General features: G+C 35.7%; 1 protein-coding gene across 8 annotated transcripts in view; it reads right to left on the reverse strand.

Moving 5' to 3' along the window:
* The window catches only part of Fife (regulating synaptic membrane exocytosis protein fife), a 162,596-nt gene that overhangs the window by 25,160 nt on the left and 122,217 nt on the right, over positions 1–15,219 (reverse strand). For all 8 annotated transcript variants that reach the window (XR_006261948.1, XM_043427871.1, XM_043427874.1 and 5 more), the window contains exons 13-15: positions 11,370–11,482; positions 11,026–11,096; positions 9,889–9,950 (exon numbers count right to left, since the gene is read on the reverse strand). Coding sequence is in view for 7 of the 8 variants with exons in the window: in XM_043427871.1 (XP_043283806.1) it covers positions 9,889–9,950; positions 11,026–11,096; positions 11,370–11,482 (246 nt within the window). In the remaining variant the exon portion in view is untranslated. The remainder of the gene's footprint in view (positions 1–9,888; positions 9,951–11,025; positions 11,097–11,369; positions 11,483–15,219) is intronic.

Here is a 15,219-nt window from a genome sequence, read left to right on the forward strand (position 1 = left end):
AGTTTGAACGAGTTTTCGGGCAGTGCGATAACGTTTGGAAAATCATTTCCATTAAATTTATTCGAAATCAAGTAGAAACGATTTTCTTGAATGAAAACAACTTCACGAGGAGGTGTGGCAGCCTCTGACGTTCTTAGATTTCGAAATCCCGAATAATGAGGATATGCCAAAAACTTCGTATCATTTATAATAAAAGAAAATTAATAATGAAATTAATAAAATGAAATAACAATACGATAAAAAATAATAATAGTAACGTGTGCTCTTTTCCCAAGAATTTGACACTGTTTCAAACGCCCGGGGCCTCGAAATCTTTTATTTTCCTCAAAGCTTTTCTTCGTCGTTGTAATAAATTTAATAAAAAATGGAAAATCTCGATATATTGAAATTCTGAAAAATTCCAACGCTCTAAAGTCTCAAAATAAGGAGATTTGCGATTCGAATTTTTAATAAAAAATATCAGGACGATAAAAAAAGTCGAGTTTATACCTGAATTAAGATGAAATTTCAAGTATGCATTAAGAACGATAAAAACATTGTTCAATCGTGACTCCATTTTCTCTACGTTTAGTAGTCCAAGATTTTTAGACATTCGCTCCGAAAAAAATTCTGATAATAAACGCTTTTTTGCAAATGTCTCGGAAACTTTTCATTTGAAACGTTTTTTCTCTATTGTTAATATTTTTCGAGATATAGTCGATCGGAAAGAGCAAATTTTTTGGAAAGTATCTCAATAGTTTTTAGGAATACAGAGAAAAAGCTTTCCACTATTTTCTTATCGAATTTAACACTCTGAAAGATTCCGAGATATTTGCGAAAAAGGCATTTTTCAAGATGACAGAAACTTGCTTTCACGCTTAGGACGCATCCTCTGACACAATCCAATCGCGAAATCAATTATCAGGATTCTTTACGATTTAGAGTTGAAAAAATTTTTGAAAAAATGTCTATAAAATTGAGAATTAATATAAAAATAATGAAAAAATGTTGATGCGTTGGGCACGTAAACGATTTATAAAACTGCCTTCCGACGTAATTGTACAGGTCGAGTATATGTACGAAAAAAACGATGTAGACTACGAATACAGTAACGAGTATGCATGCGAAGCGATCGAGGTTAAAAATGGTAACAGCTTTGTCTCAATCTTCTACACGAATCACTATTCAACAATATTCCCACGAAGCTTCGAGCATACAATAATAAAGGACGTTGTAAGTAAGAGAGCGATGATCGGAGAATGCGAACACATCTACAGACATCGATGATAAAGAGGCAGAGAAGAGAAGCGAAACAGAATGAAAATGTTGAGGGAATTGGAGAGAAAAAAGTTTTGAAAAAAAGGGATCGTAGTTTGGATAAATATAAATGTGAAAAGTAAGAAAATGCTCGAGCCAATATATCCGAGAATCAGAACTTCTTTTCCACCTCCTTTCAAGTATCGTTTGACTGTTTTTTTTCCATGGACGTAGGAAATGCACGGACGGAGCCTTAAGTAGCCTTTTGGACGAGGGGGGTGAAGCCTCAGGGGCAAGGAGAAAAGATGGAGCAGCCACCATGGTTTGTCAAATTTAGACATGTGTTTAAGCGTATGGATCAGTCGACTAACCTCGCGTGGAATTTGCGAAATGGAAATTCTTTGAGACAGTTTGATCGATTAAAAAAGGCTCTGTCAGCCTACGCAGGACGATGGCAAAAATCGGCTGACGGAGCCTTTTTTTAAGGAGGGTGGCTACATTCGTCAAAATGATAAGAAATTGATGAAATTTGGTGATAATGTTCTTCAACGTCAAGTGCGAAGACACAATTTTTTTCAAAATTTTCTTATGCTCGGAATATAAACGCTATGCTTATACACGTGAACTTTAGTGATCAATTACTCGATAACTGTACAAAGGAAAAATCTTTAAAAATGTGCACTGTCAAATTTGGCACTAACGAATGTGTTCACCAAATTTTATTAAATTCTTATCATTTTGAAATTTTTAATGTATTTAACATGGTTTAGCATGGCAACATTGTATCGTCGCTATCCACCCTCCTTAATCAGTCAAATCATGTCTATCGTCACGGTGGGCGGCGTGACTTTAACAAAACTATCCCGTTACTTCAGACAAAATACCGGCTAACATTTCTCTTAACTCACTATTGTAAATATCTCAATTACGAAAAATAATGATTTGTGTCTTATAATCGATTGGAGATTAGATATTTATTTGCGTGTCATAATTCGTTGGAGGTTAAATTTATTTAAAACTGTTTTTATCCCCGCCATAAGATTTCGCCGTGAAAATATACATCGCCGCCGCCATCTATGTCGTATCCGTGGAAATAGACTTTCATTCCCTTCGGGGCTTCCCCCCTCGACCAATAAGGCTCCGTCCATGTATTTCCTACGTCCACGGTTCTTTAAAAGAAATTCACTGCTCATTAGGCCAGTTTGAAACGAACGTGACTCCAACAGATTTCTATTAATGTTAAAGAAAATCTTGTACCGCGCACCGGAAAAAAAGCAATTAAACATTAATAAGAAGCGCTGATGATCGTCACCAATCTTCGTAAATCGTCTTGGAGTTTGTTTCTCTCTCATTATACTTTACTATTTGAAGGATCTGCGCAAGTCCTTTAACCGTTTATGTTGAGAGGGGTGGGGGCTCGGACAGGGTTTATTTGTAGTCTACGCAAGCGGAACTCGGTATGCACTCGTTCTACGTGTATACACTCGATTACATGGCGTATTCCGTACAATTGACAAATGTTTTTTAATTTTGTTTTATCAGTTTTGTTTTCAGCTACGAGAACAAAGAAGGATGAAAATTCCCAGCTCGGGGTTGGCCAGCCAACGCTTGGGGTAAATGCCACGAGACAGCGTTCAGAGATTCGTTAAAAAGAAGAATAGAATGTATGTATATGACAAAATAAAATGGTTCGAGGGCGCGGCGAGTAATAATAAGCTTTTCCCTGGTACATCCCCTCCTTGAAAGCATCGCAGGGTTGCTACACGCTCATTCATTTTTATACAACTTTTTTCTTCCTCGTTCCACTATTCTCTCCTCGCCCCTCGCTACAACTGCTCACTTTTTTACGGGCTCCTTTTTATCCACTTTTTTAAAAATCGTTTGTACAGAGCTAACGGAATGGAAATACAAGGGAAAAGTTGCCCTTTCGAAGACCAGCCACTTTGACGATGCAAACTTTTTTCTTTCACTACAAACTTTAACAAACTGTGAAAAACAAGTATTCTAAATTCACGTCGATTCAGCCAGCTGTCTCGCATTCCTTTGCTCCGAATGTTTGACAAAAAACAACAAGACAATTGTAACGCAACGTTTTCTGCTCCGTTCCAACGAAGGTCGGCAAAAAAAAAAAAAAAACAAGTTTGTCGTTATTTCCGAAGTTCCTGCGAGATCGAAATTTACGATTCGGTATTCTTCTTCGACAATTGAAAAGAGACACCGAGCGCTCAGAAGCAATTTAGCCTCCTCGAATTTTCCCTCCCGTTGATGCTTCGTCATCGAAAAAGTAGGAATCATACATCATCCGCATCGTCTGGCTTCGTCTCCGTCAGAGCCAAACACAATAATTCTAAAAAAATAGCCAGCAGCAAAAACAATGACAGAACTATGATTTCGATTTTGCCTTGCACGTGTACAAAATATCGAACGAACAAACCGTTCTGCAGAAATGAAAGAGCAGAAACTGATATATTGGAGCGTGTGTCCTTTTCTAATCGTTTTTTTTTTCGAGACACTCAAAAGGAGAGAACGAAATTTCATTTGATTCGTAAGAAAATAATAGGAAAAACTATAAATCATAATGATATGGGAAAAAATACAATGTATAGTATATTAATATATAATATATATATATTTATGTGTATGTATATATATATATACGCTAATACACACTAGAGTCGTGCCAGTTGGGAGAGATAGCGTGAGGGCCAGTATCATTATCAATATGCATATATTTATGCTATTATTTTTTTACATGACAACTTACATTTTTCTCTTTCGTGATTCGTCAGCGGTTACGATTTATTTGACATTATTTCGGTTAAAATAAGGCATGGGACGTATATAATTAGAGAGACGGACATGAGAGTAAACGTATAAGAACACAAAGATAGATAGACGGAAATTTGTTCTTAAAGCGGAGGTGGGACGTCACGAGAGAGCCTATTTGGCTGGGGAAATAATCTCGAGTGAAGGGAAATGTATTAAAATAATGAAACATTGACATGAACACCGAATAAATAATAAGAGCAGACGAAAAGTTGAGATTGAGGGGCGGGGGAGACAGAGTGAGAAAGCGTGACGAAAGGTTGGGGCGTTATTTTTTCAATTTTTCACGTAAAAATTTTTCCTATTCGTTTGTTTTTTGTTGTTGTATTTTCTCATAAATTATATATATATACTGCTCCTTTATATTTTCGTTTTATTCCCAGCTTACATTGAGTTTTACACATACGACATATTAATCTTGTTTGTGGTCTCTTTACCAATCGTTAGTCATATTATCTTTAGCTCTTGGTGTTTTAAAATTACAGTGTCGCTTTGTTGGAGATGGACAATATATTTGTATATGTGGAAAAAAGAAAAAATACGATGGTACAAAAGAAAGGCGCAGCCCTGAAATTCGCGACTGCGGGGGTCGCACGAGTCGAGCTTGTTTTGCTCTTTTATCTGCTCGAATGTGGTCGGGGCTCTGTGACGGAATTATTGTACTTATAACTGTAACTGGTTATTTTTTTTTTTATCACATTCATCGACGACGAGCCATTTTTATCGAGCGATGAAAAAAATTTGGAGGCTCGAACTCGTCGCTCAAATATCGAGAAGGTAAAACCGTGAGCCAAAGCGAGCACACAGCAATTTTCAACGTTTCGAAATTTCTTATTGAAGTACCGAAAAAACTGAATACGTCTTTTTGAAGAACCAACGCAACTCACCCCAACTGACACTTGTTCTATTTTCAATCTGCTTTTTTAATATCATTGCAATGCGAATTTTTAGAATATTTTTTATCCTCGTTTTTATCACAAATAAAGCCAGTTTTAAAGCGCACTATATTAATATAATTTGAGCATCAGTCACAGAGAGGATAGAGAAATAATAGCGTTACGAAAAACTGAGATTAATCTATGTACACAGAGGGCGGCGTGGAAGAAGACAATAATGTGGAACTTTGGGAAAATAATGTGTCAACATTTCAAAGTACTTTGGAGCTAAATGATCCTTATTTTCGTCGAATTTATGCTTTCGTGACATATTCATCCCGATACCCGTTTCCTCCGGCTATTCATCCTCAAACTATAGATATATATACGCATGCATATAATACGTACGTTACGTTAATATCGGTCAATAGTTCGAGAAGCCTGAATCCAAAGGAGAAGGAAAAATGTGTGCACGAAATTTTTTCATTTGTAATAAACTTCAAACTCGTATAAAACTGCAATGATAACTCGGACGTCGTATTAATTGAATCCAATAAAAATATTGTCAATTTCGTTTGATTAAAAAAAAAAAAAAAAAAAAACAGATTTTTTTTTTTTAAACAGATCAAATGAACAACGTCATTTTAGAACTTTTGATCGACGATGTACGCATATCTGCATATATATATCCATCAATAAACCTATGGCGGTCTCCTCGCCTCATTTAATAGTTTCTAAAAGATCTATATGACGATAAATTACACATTGATATGCTCGTCTAAAGACTTTTGATAAATCGCAAATAGTCAAATTTCAATAGCTATTTATCAGTTTCGACCCTCATTAATTGTTTTATTGTTTTCCCTTCCTTTCTTGGCATTCTCAAGGTAGAAATTCTTAGGTAAACGATTACAATAAGACTCGTGTGTAAAGTGAACATCGGGAGGTTATTCTAGACGAATAAAATCGATAAGACGATTATGACGAAGGACAATACGTGTAAATGGTAAATTGTTATTAAATTTATTGGAAGAAATGGATTAATACCGACACATTTAAATCGTCTTCCTTCGACTTTAATCCAAGTGGTCTTTGCATCATAGTGTCTTATGCTCATTATATTTTCCACGTCTCCTTCGTGCCTTCAAATAATTACGTCGAGTTACGTGAAATATTGAAAACAAAATTCATATCGCTAATTCACGTCGATGATTCGATTCAAAGCTCGTATTTGGAAATATTTAATATTATTTATTTTCCTTGTTCTAGAAGGTCGCGCGAGTTTAACCTCCGAATCTCGTTGCCCGCGGTGTCGGAACTTTTTGACATTTTTTACTGATTCGCATCGTCGATATTATTCGACTGAAATAATTATCAAATTCGTTCGTAAACGTACTACCGAAAAAATATGAAACGGTGAGTAGTGAGTCGTGTAAAGTCTCAAATATTCTTCGCCAGATGGAATAATAATTAGTGACTGGAGCACCGAGATTCAGGAGGGAAAGAAACGAGAAGGGTCAATTCTTCATTATTCACGCGCGACGACCGAGTAACTACCGTTGATTGTACGAGAGCATTTTTTCTTCGAGTTTTTTTATTATTCCCGTTCGACGACCGGTGGGAACATTCGTTTATCTTTGGGGAAAAAAGCTATTAATATTTCGAACGAATTTGTTTATTTTGTTTTCCCATTGGAAATGCCTCGACGGGAATGAAACTCTGATTGTACGAATGCAACGAGCCCTACATATCCAATTCTGTCAAAATGATCGACCGACAGGACCACCGATGAAATTTATTCTGCCTTTTGCATTGCAGAACTTTTTTTTCGAACTATTGTGAAAAAATTGATTTTTTTTTTTTTTTTTTTTTTTTTTTTTTTTTTTTTTTTCATCAACAAATTCTGAAAATACATTGTGTGCCAGAGGACTGAATATGGAGATAGATGCGAGAGAAAACATATAATAACGTGAGTTTTTTTTAAATGTGTATGTATAAGTGTGTATGCGCTTGTGTGTGTATTAGAGTGTCCAAAAAAATATTTGTTATATTTTTTTTTGCGGTCTTGTCATCTCAAAAATTTCTAGGAGGTTTAACGAAAACTCTTGCGCAAAGCAGCTCCATGTTTTGATTTTTTGATCTACGAGACGCTCAACGGATTTCTGTTTTTCCATATAAATAACACTTAAAAATTTTTTTTTCTGTTTTCTTCAAATAAAACTATTAAAAACATTTTTCTTATGATTTCAATGGACATGATTTTGTAGGAAATTAAATTCTCTACAAAAAAGCTCTGATGTAATTTTTTCATAAACCTAATGGATAAACCGTTATCAGACTCTGAATACGAGCAACTAAGTTAAATTTGCTCGTATATAATTCAAGAACGCATTTTATATTCCACTGGACCTTATTGCATAATTTATAGTATATTGCTTTTATCCTGTGAATACTCACACAGTGGGCGAAAAGAGAAGCGGTGCACGAGAGAAGAAAGTTTCAATTTATGATTTTGAATGGACTAACATTTTTGGATTTTTTTTTTAAATCAATAAGATTTGAAATTTTTTTCTTTTAATGTCAGTAAGATAGAAATTATAAATTGAAGCTGTTTTCTATCTTTAAATTTTATCCTAAACCCCATAATTCTCGAGTTACGCCGCTACTCTCGGTCGAGACCTTACGAAAAATATTGAAATAAAAAATTTCAAAGACACATTCTAAAATAATTACAGAAAGTGTATTATGAATCCAAACAATTTTTTTAAAGATACGTCACAATTTAAGAAACTCCTTGTTTTAAGCTAAAATTAGAACAACTTTGCTAAAAAAAAAAATCGTACGATACTTATTAAAAAATAAAAGTGAAGCTTTTGCTAATTTTTTGAAAGCTGGCGAGAAGAAAAAAATTCGCACGTTTATTAAATTTGATTCCGTTGATTTTCGATTGAGCTATCAAACTTTTATTGCGGGCAGAAATTTCGACAGGTGAACTCACATTTTTGGGCAGGAGCGTATATTGAGGAACGTAGTTATGAAGCATTTAATTACTCAAGTTTTTATTTATTAAGTCATGAAATCCAGAACTATTCATAACATTTAGATTAGATTTAACTTAGTTGCTCGTATTCAAAGTCTGATAACGGTTTACCAATTAGCTTTATGAGAACATCACCCCATTGAAATTGTGAGGAAAATTTTTTCAATAATTTTATTTAACGAAACCGGAAAAAAATACTTTTTACATGATATTTATATGGAATAACGAAAATACACTTCAGCGTTTCGTAGAATCAAAATATGGAGCTGCCCTTGCAGGAGAATTTTTGTTATATCTACTAAAAACTTTTGAGACGATAGGAAAAAAAACTTTTTTTGGACCACTCTAGTGTGCACGTGTGTGCGTGTGTGCGTGCGTGTGTGTGTGTGTATGTGTGTGTGCGACAGATTTCAACGTAACGAAGATGATACAAAGAACAACGACAACCACAACGGTCAAATAATTACGATAATAAAAATATTTTTCATCTTTTTGTAGCCGTATCGATTGACACTGTTGATAACTTACGAATAATGCTTTTTACACGCTCACACACACGCTCACGCACTCACATGAAATCAGGCGTGCAATCGGTCGATTATTTACAAGTAAATCGTGTTCTTCTTGACGTTCTTTTTCACGATTTTCACGCGCTCCGTAAATTTGAATATTCTCTCATTCGTCTTGATCAATAATAGGAACAGCTCGACTGGATATTCGAATGATCCGAGTCTCGCATGGTTTCCTTTCAATCGAAGCAATCAAGCGTCGAACTAACGGGACATTATTTCTAACCGCTAAAATGAAATTATTTCTAAATGTTTTTTGGACTCATTGAATTTTATGAAATTCACAAAACTCATCAAGCTCGAATATCAACCAAATTGAGCAATGGAATAATCTACTTGCAATTTCAAACGGATTTCAGTCCCATTCACGTTCTTGCTTCCGAACGATCTAGAAGACTTTTATTTATCATTTACACGACAGATAGGAATTTCCTGTTCCGGTACACCAACGGCTTTGAAACGATAACGAATAATAACAATAAACACACGTGTACAAGGGTCCTCTCCATTTTGTTTGACACTGTATTACACGTAATTATATATGATTTCATAATTATTTACAAAATAATAATAATAATAATAATACTGATAATAATAACGATGACGATTATAACCACAACATACAACAAGGTTCAAAGTAAACGTGTGTGAGTGTGTCGAGTTTTCTAAGTCTATTACATTTATTTGCACTGGAAGAATATTTGAAAATTTATCGTAAATATTCATAGGAACGAAAGGACTGTGAACTTTGTAATGTAATTTGTTATTTATTTAACTGAATATATTGGTATTCATCGATGCAGCGAATCGAAATAGAGACGCGAAGATTATTTGTGCTCACAAGAATCAGTATTTGGAGAGATTTACAAATGTTTATCACTCAAACAATTGGAATTTGAAAAAAATCTATTTGTTCCCAACGTTCCAATGTTTAACCACAATTTTCAAGTATTTTTTAGCATAAACTTGGCAATGCCTGAGTGTCATTAGAAACGTCACATCCTAACCGGAATAGTACACACATAATTTTTATTCGTACGATGAAAGAACGGTGAACTTGATAAGGAAAGCAAAATGAAGAAAAATGATTGGTTTTAGAGCGTAGAGCGTGAAAACGGAAAGGAAATAACGCGTGAGTGTGAGAGAGCGAGAGAAAGAGAGAGAGAGAGAGAGAGAAAGCGAGAGATAACATTTCTTTTTTCTTTTTTGATATCCTCCCTCCTTTAGGGATTAAGGGTGATGGTGGTGTAATTAGTGGCGACAGAGAGTGAGTGATAATGAGGTAGAGGCAAGAGATAAGAGAGGTCACACTTTGTAGGCTCAATTTATGAACTCGTTATACCGGCGTCTTTGGTAGTGTCCTTCGTCCTTTCGACGACGAGGGCGTTTTCTCCGTTTCGGATTCTGCAAAATGGATCCAAAAGATTTCGTAAGTAGGCGATTTGGTTTTTAGCCAGCTCACTTCCGGTAGATTCCTCTTTTGCAATTCACTCGTTTTTAGTCACGAGCATGAATCGCAATGCTTTTTTTTTGTTTAACAATTTATCGCAAGGATCAGTCGGTAGTAAAAAAAATGTTTACTTTATTCACTTTTCCTAAAAAGCATGGAAAATTATTTTTCGAGCATTATTAACAATAAAAAATAATATCGCGATCAATTTTAGGGAGGGGGAAGGTACAAAAACCAAAAAAAAACATATTTTGAAAAAGTCCGAAAGAAATAACTTCAGTTTCTTCGCTATATTCAAAGATGCGTTCCGGAGTCACCCAACAACAATTGTTTGTTGCTACAAATACAATAGAATAATATGAACGATAGTAAAGTTTACGTAGTATCATACAATGGAATGAAAAAAAAGTAAACAAAGGCATAATGTTCACGTGTCTGGCCACAAAGTATGAATGTCAACGATTTCAATTTGAACAGTATATACGGAATAATCATGTGTGACGGGTGTTCCTTGTCGCTTACAGAAGCAATCGTTAAATTTCAAACGGAATCTGAAAGTATAACTTTTTTGGAAAATCACGGGGTGTTTGAACGGGAAGTGATCCTGCCGTGCTCGATAAAAATAACAGATTTTGGCGTTGCCAAAAACAGTTTGCAAACTAAGGAATAAAAAAATCATATGTTGTTTTTTCCCGTTTTCCCTCCTTAAAATTAATCGCGATAATATTTTTTATTGAGAATAATGCTCGGATGTGTGTGCGGAATCGTTGGATGGGTTTGAATATAGGGAAGAAACTGAAATTTCTTTCGGACTTTTTCAAAATTTTTTTATTTTTTTTTTTTTTGGTTTTTGTACCTTCCCCCTCCCTAAAATTGATCGCGGTATTATTCGTTATTGATAATAATGCTGGAAAAAAGTTTTAAGACTATTTTGAGCAAAAGTGAATAAAGTAAATATTTACCCTCATTTTTAAATTCTTATAGCCAAAAGCACAACTACAATGCTGCTGTTTTTAACGTCAAACTCACCTAATTGGAGTCCCATGTTGCCAGAATTTTTTCCGGCGTTCGGCATTCCCGGATCGTCGAACAGATCGATACTGCGATAAGGGAAACAAAAATGCACGAAACATGGAGTAAATGAAAAAGCCTTCGAGAGATACGAGATGGGAGGAGCGAAAAAACAATGGTAAATACAAAAAGTGATTCGAGTGTGAACGAGTGTTTCGAGCATTGTTTTCTCGCGCAGCTCGCCACTCTTCTCATTGTTCTCGATGTTCGGTTCTTGTTCGCTCGTATTACAAGCCTCGGCTTCGCCGGTGGACCAGAGGGACAGCAAAGAGAAAGGGAGAGAGAAAAAGAAAATAACTCACATGTCAGTAGCGTGCTCCACAACGAGCTCGGCAACATCTCCCGTATGTTCGATTATGTGCGCCACGTCCTCGAAACTTCGATCGATCAAAGGCACACCCGACCATTCCAGAATCTGAAAAAGGGGCATAAAAACAACGGGATTCATCAATTGCATGCCGCAGATTTTTATTAAAAAATCGCTCGATGACACGAGACAAGATCGAATTGTCGCGAACAAAAATAGGGACGGCAAAGCATTTGTAGAAGATTGTAAAAACGCTCCTGAGACTTCCAGAGCAATTCTTAGTTACGAGATCATTGCCAAGATGATGAGCAATCGTATACAAATAGTCAATTTTTCAATAATGTAAAAAACATTTCGTTCAATTAGAGATTCAATTGAGCAACAACTTTCGACTCCCGTTGTACGAAAAATCGATTTTCAGACCCTTGAATTTCCATCGATATATCGTGCCATACGTAAATTCTCGTACGATCCAATATTCGACTGCGAATGAATTTGGCTTCATTATTTTATATGTTTGAAATAAATCTTCAGGGCTTCTCTCGAGCGTCTCAGTTTCGAGGATCCTTTAAATCCGAAAAGTTGAATCTGCTAAAGGACACCCGGCTGTGAACCCGGCCAATAAATATTGTCCATGCGCCCTCGAAACTTGAGCACTCCCTGGCCCAGTTACGTAACCGGTTCAGGTGAGAAATGCACATCAGATAAATGCTGATCGTAGTGCAAGCTCGGAGCTGTCAAAATTACGATGAAAATGAATGTTGAGGAGGTTGAACACGATCAGCGCCCGATTGAAGAATGCGCGACGAGGACGGACGAGCGTGAAAAAGAATGGTAAAAGGTGAGGAAGCTTTTGCAGTTACGACGGCGAGGCCCGGCTATTGCGGATGGTGAACAGGTGCGCGAGATCGAGGTGTGGTCAGCGAGCATATCGACGTCGAGGGTGTGCGAGTACTCTATCACTCATCTTCGAAGCACACATGAATACTTGTTATATCGTGCCTCCGAGTGAGTTATTACGTAGGCTCTTAGTTTTATCGGAGTTGCGGTTGACTGTAGGAAAAAAACAAGGTTTCGTTCGTTTCACGACACGTAATATTTTATCGAAGTAAACGCATCATTTATTTTTACGTTCGTGCGTTAATCCTTCACCCCGAAATTGACTTTTTTGGGATTACGTTCTCGTAATGCTTAAATAATCAATGTAATTAAAGGAATGAGGGTGTGTTGTTGATGATTTTCATGAATTTCTAATTCAATTTTGGACCCACTCGAGCTCGCGGTTGAGTAGGACACGAGTATTGGAATTGTTTGCGATTTAATGTAACGTTGAAACAATGAAATGCAAAGCTTTGGGTTTTCGATGGAATAAAATTCGACGTAATTAATGGTTTTCGAAAGATCGGAAATCGATGAAAAAATTGGTGGCGGAGCTCTGAAAAGAGGGGAAAATTCATGAAACTTTAGCTTCTTTAAATAACAGTGTCGGAGTTGAGTGAGAAGCCGCGAGAGGGAATAAAAAAGGATATTTCCGAGAGGAAGATTGTGATTAATGCGCAATAAAACCGTCGAAATCTGCGCCCCTTTTGTCTCCCGCATTCTCTTTTACGCTTCGTGCGTGCCGAGACCTCGAAGAGCCTTAATTACTTTAATCACTTTAATGCATCTCGGGACAAGGAAAAGGGGAGTGTGAAAAAGGGAGCAAATAAAGGGAAGGAAAGGCGAGAATTTCGCTCTGCATTCGAGGCTGAAAGACGTACCACTTTCACTGAAAGAGCTCAAGCCATAACTTTCAGGTATCTTACGAATGCAACACCCGGCGAAAATGCTTTTCCACAATTCCCCAATCAAACTGAAACTCTATGAAGAACTTTTCCATGGTCCTCAATCATTGTATCTCCTTTCACTTTTATCTAATTTCAAATGCTTCTAATGTGACGAACAGACGTTTTTCAATCCGAGGAAAAAATGAAGCAATCTTTTCGACAAATTCACTCCACTCACGAGAGGCAAAAAAAGACTCGCGATGCTTCCGAATGCTCTCCCAAATTGGAATTAAGCTTGTAGCTCAAGATTTATGAGGTGAATGGATGTCTGTAAAAATATTTCTCTATTTGTTGATGAATATCTTCTGAATTTACGGTTTCAAGGAAAACTGAGCTTACCGAACTCATTTTGGAGAAATTAAGGTAACTCCTGTACTGCATGCTAGTCAAATGAGTGCTAAATTTTCAAAACGCTTTTAGACCAAGTTTAACGTACCGATTAAATGTATTGTTGGTGGATTTGTATTACAGCATATCTTATTAAGATGTAAAAATATTAAAAACGCTAGTTTTGCAAAATTATCAACTGATAAATGTAAATTTCCAAGCTGACACATTTTCACTGTTATTTAACAAAAAATAATCTGCGTTTTTTCATCGATTTTATTGCAACAAGTCTCATTTTGTTCGTCAACGGGTTCTCTATGAATCCACCATGTAGTTGTTTTTTTAACTTGATCGTTTCACTGTTACAGCTAATCGTTCATTAAGTGAAAAAACTTTTTCATTCATAATTTCTCTCAGGAATGAATTTAAAGAAAAATCTACGTGGTGAATTCGTAGAGGATCAGTCGAGGAACAAAATGAGACCTGGTGCAATAAAATCGGTTAAAAAATACTGACGATACTTTGAAAAATACCTGTGAAAATGTGTCATCATGGAAATTAGCACCTATCAGTTGATAGTTTTGCAAAACTATCATTTTCAATATTTTTTCACGTTAATAAAATATGCTTGAATACATATCTACTAATAATAAGTTTAATAGGTACGTTGAACTTGGTCTAAAAGCGTTTTGAAAATTTAGCACTCATTTGACTAGCATGCAGTACAGAGGAGTTACCTTAAATGTCGAAATTGAGTAAAAGTGTCGTTTCATCGCATCGGTTGAACGGGACGAAGTTGCCTTCATATTTTTTTGCTCACATTACTCCTAGTAAAGAAGAAATTCATTTGAAGAACGACAGTTCGGATCAGGACAATATATAAAATGATTTTACTGAAAAGAACAGATAGTTTACCGACTCAAAAGACAAGAAATCACCGAAAATGTGTGACCGCATCACGATCATATCGGGTTAACTGACCAACGGTTGAGTACGAAGAAATGACGCAACAACGTTGCCAAAATTTGTCTCAATTTCAAGGCGATTTTTAGTAACCGAGAATAAATTTTCTATCAACCTTAAGTGATTGCAATAAACGTATTTCTGAATTATTATCGTGACATTAATATTTCTTGACAATAATAAATAATTAATATTATCATTGACACACTTGAAAATGGGGTATTACACATTTTTTTTTAAACTGTTTTAAAATAATCCTGAGATCGTAATGAACCAGTAGAATTTTTATTTCAATTTTATAAGACCGAAAACTGTCTTAAAAACTATTTTTTATTTATGATTTTCAATTTTCGCGCGGAAACGCTAGCCGCCATGTTGTTTCGGTTTGTGACGTCACTCCGTTAGTAAATAATACGATTGTGAAAGACCAAGTAACAAGATTTGTGAAAATAATGAGTTATAATAACTTGTAAAATTTCAAAATAACACAGAGGGCTCGATAAGAATCTAGATTGTTTACTATCGGAGTGACGTCACGTTGGAATCCAACATGGCGGATGGCGCTTTAGACATTTGAAAAACAGATGAAAAAAGACGATGTTTAAAATTGAATTATAAAATTTACATTGCATTTTTATGAATAAATATTGACGTTTCTCGTTTACTTTTTACGAAATCTATCATAATCATGCATTCTTATGTATTTTTTTACATGGCGTAAAATACCCT

This window comes from Venturia canescens, chromosome 9 (assembly GCF_019457755.1).
Source record: "Venturia canescens isolate UGA chromosome 9, ASM1945775v1, whole genome shotgun sequence".
NCBI lineage: Eukaryota > Metazoa > Arthropoda > Insecta > Hymenoptera > Ichneumonidae > Venturia > Venturia canescens.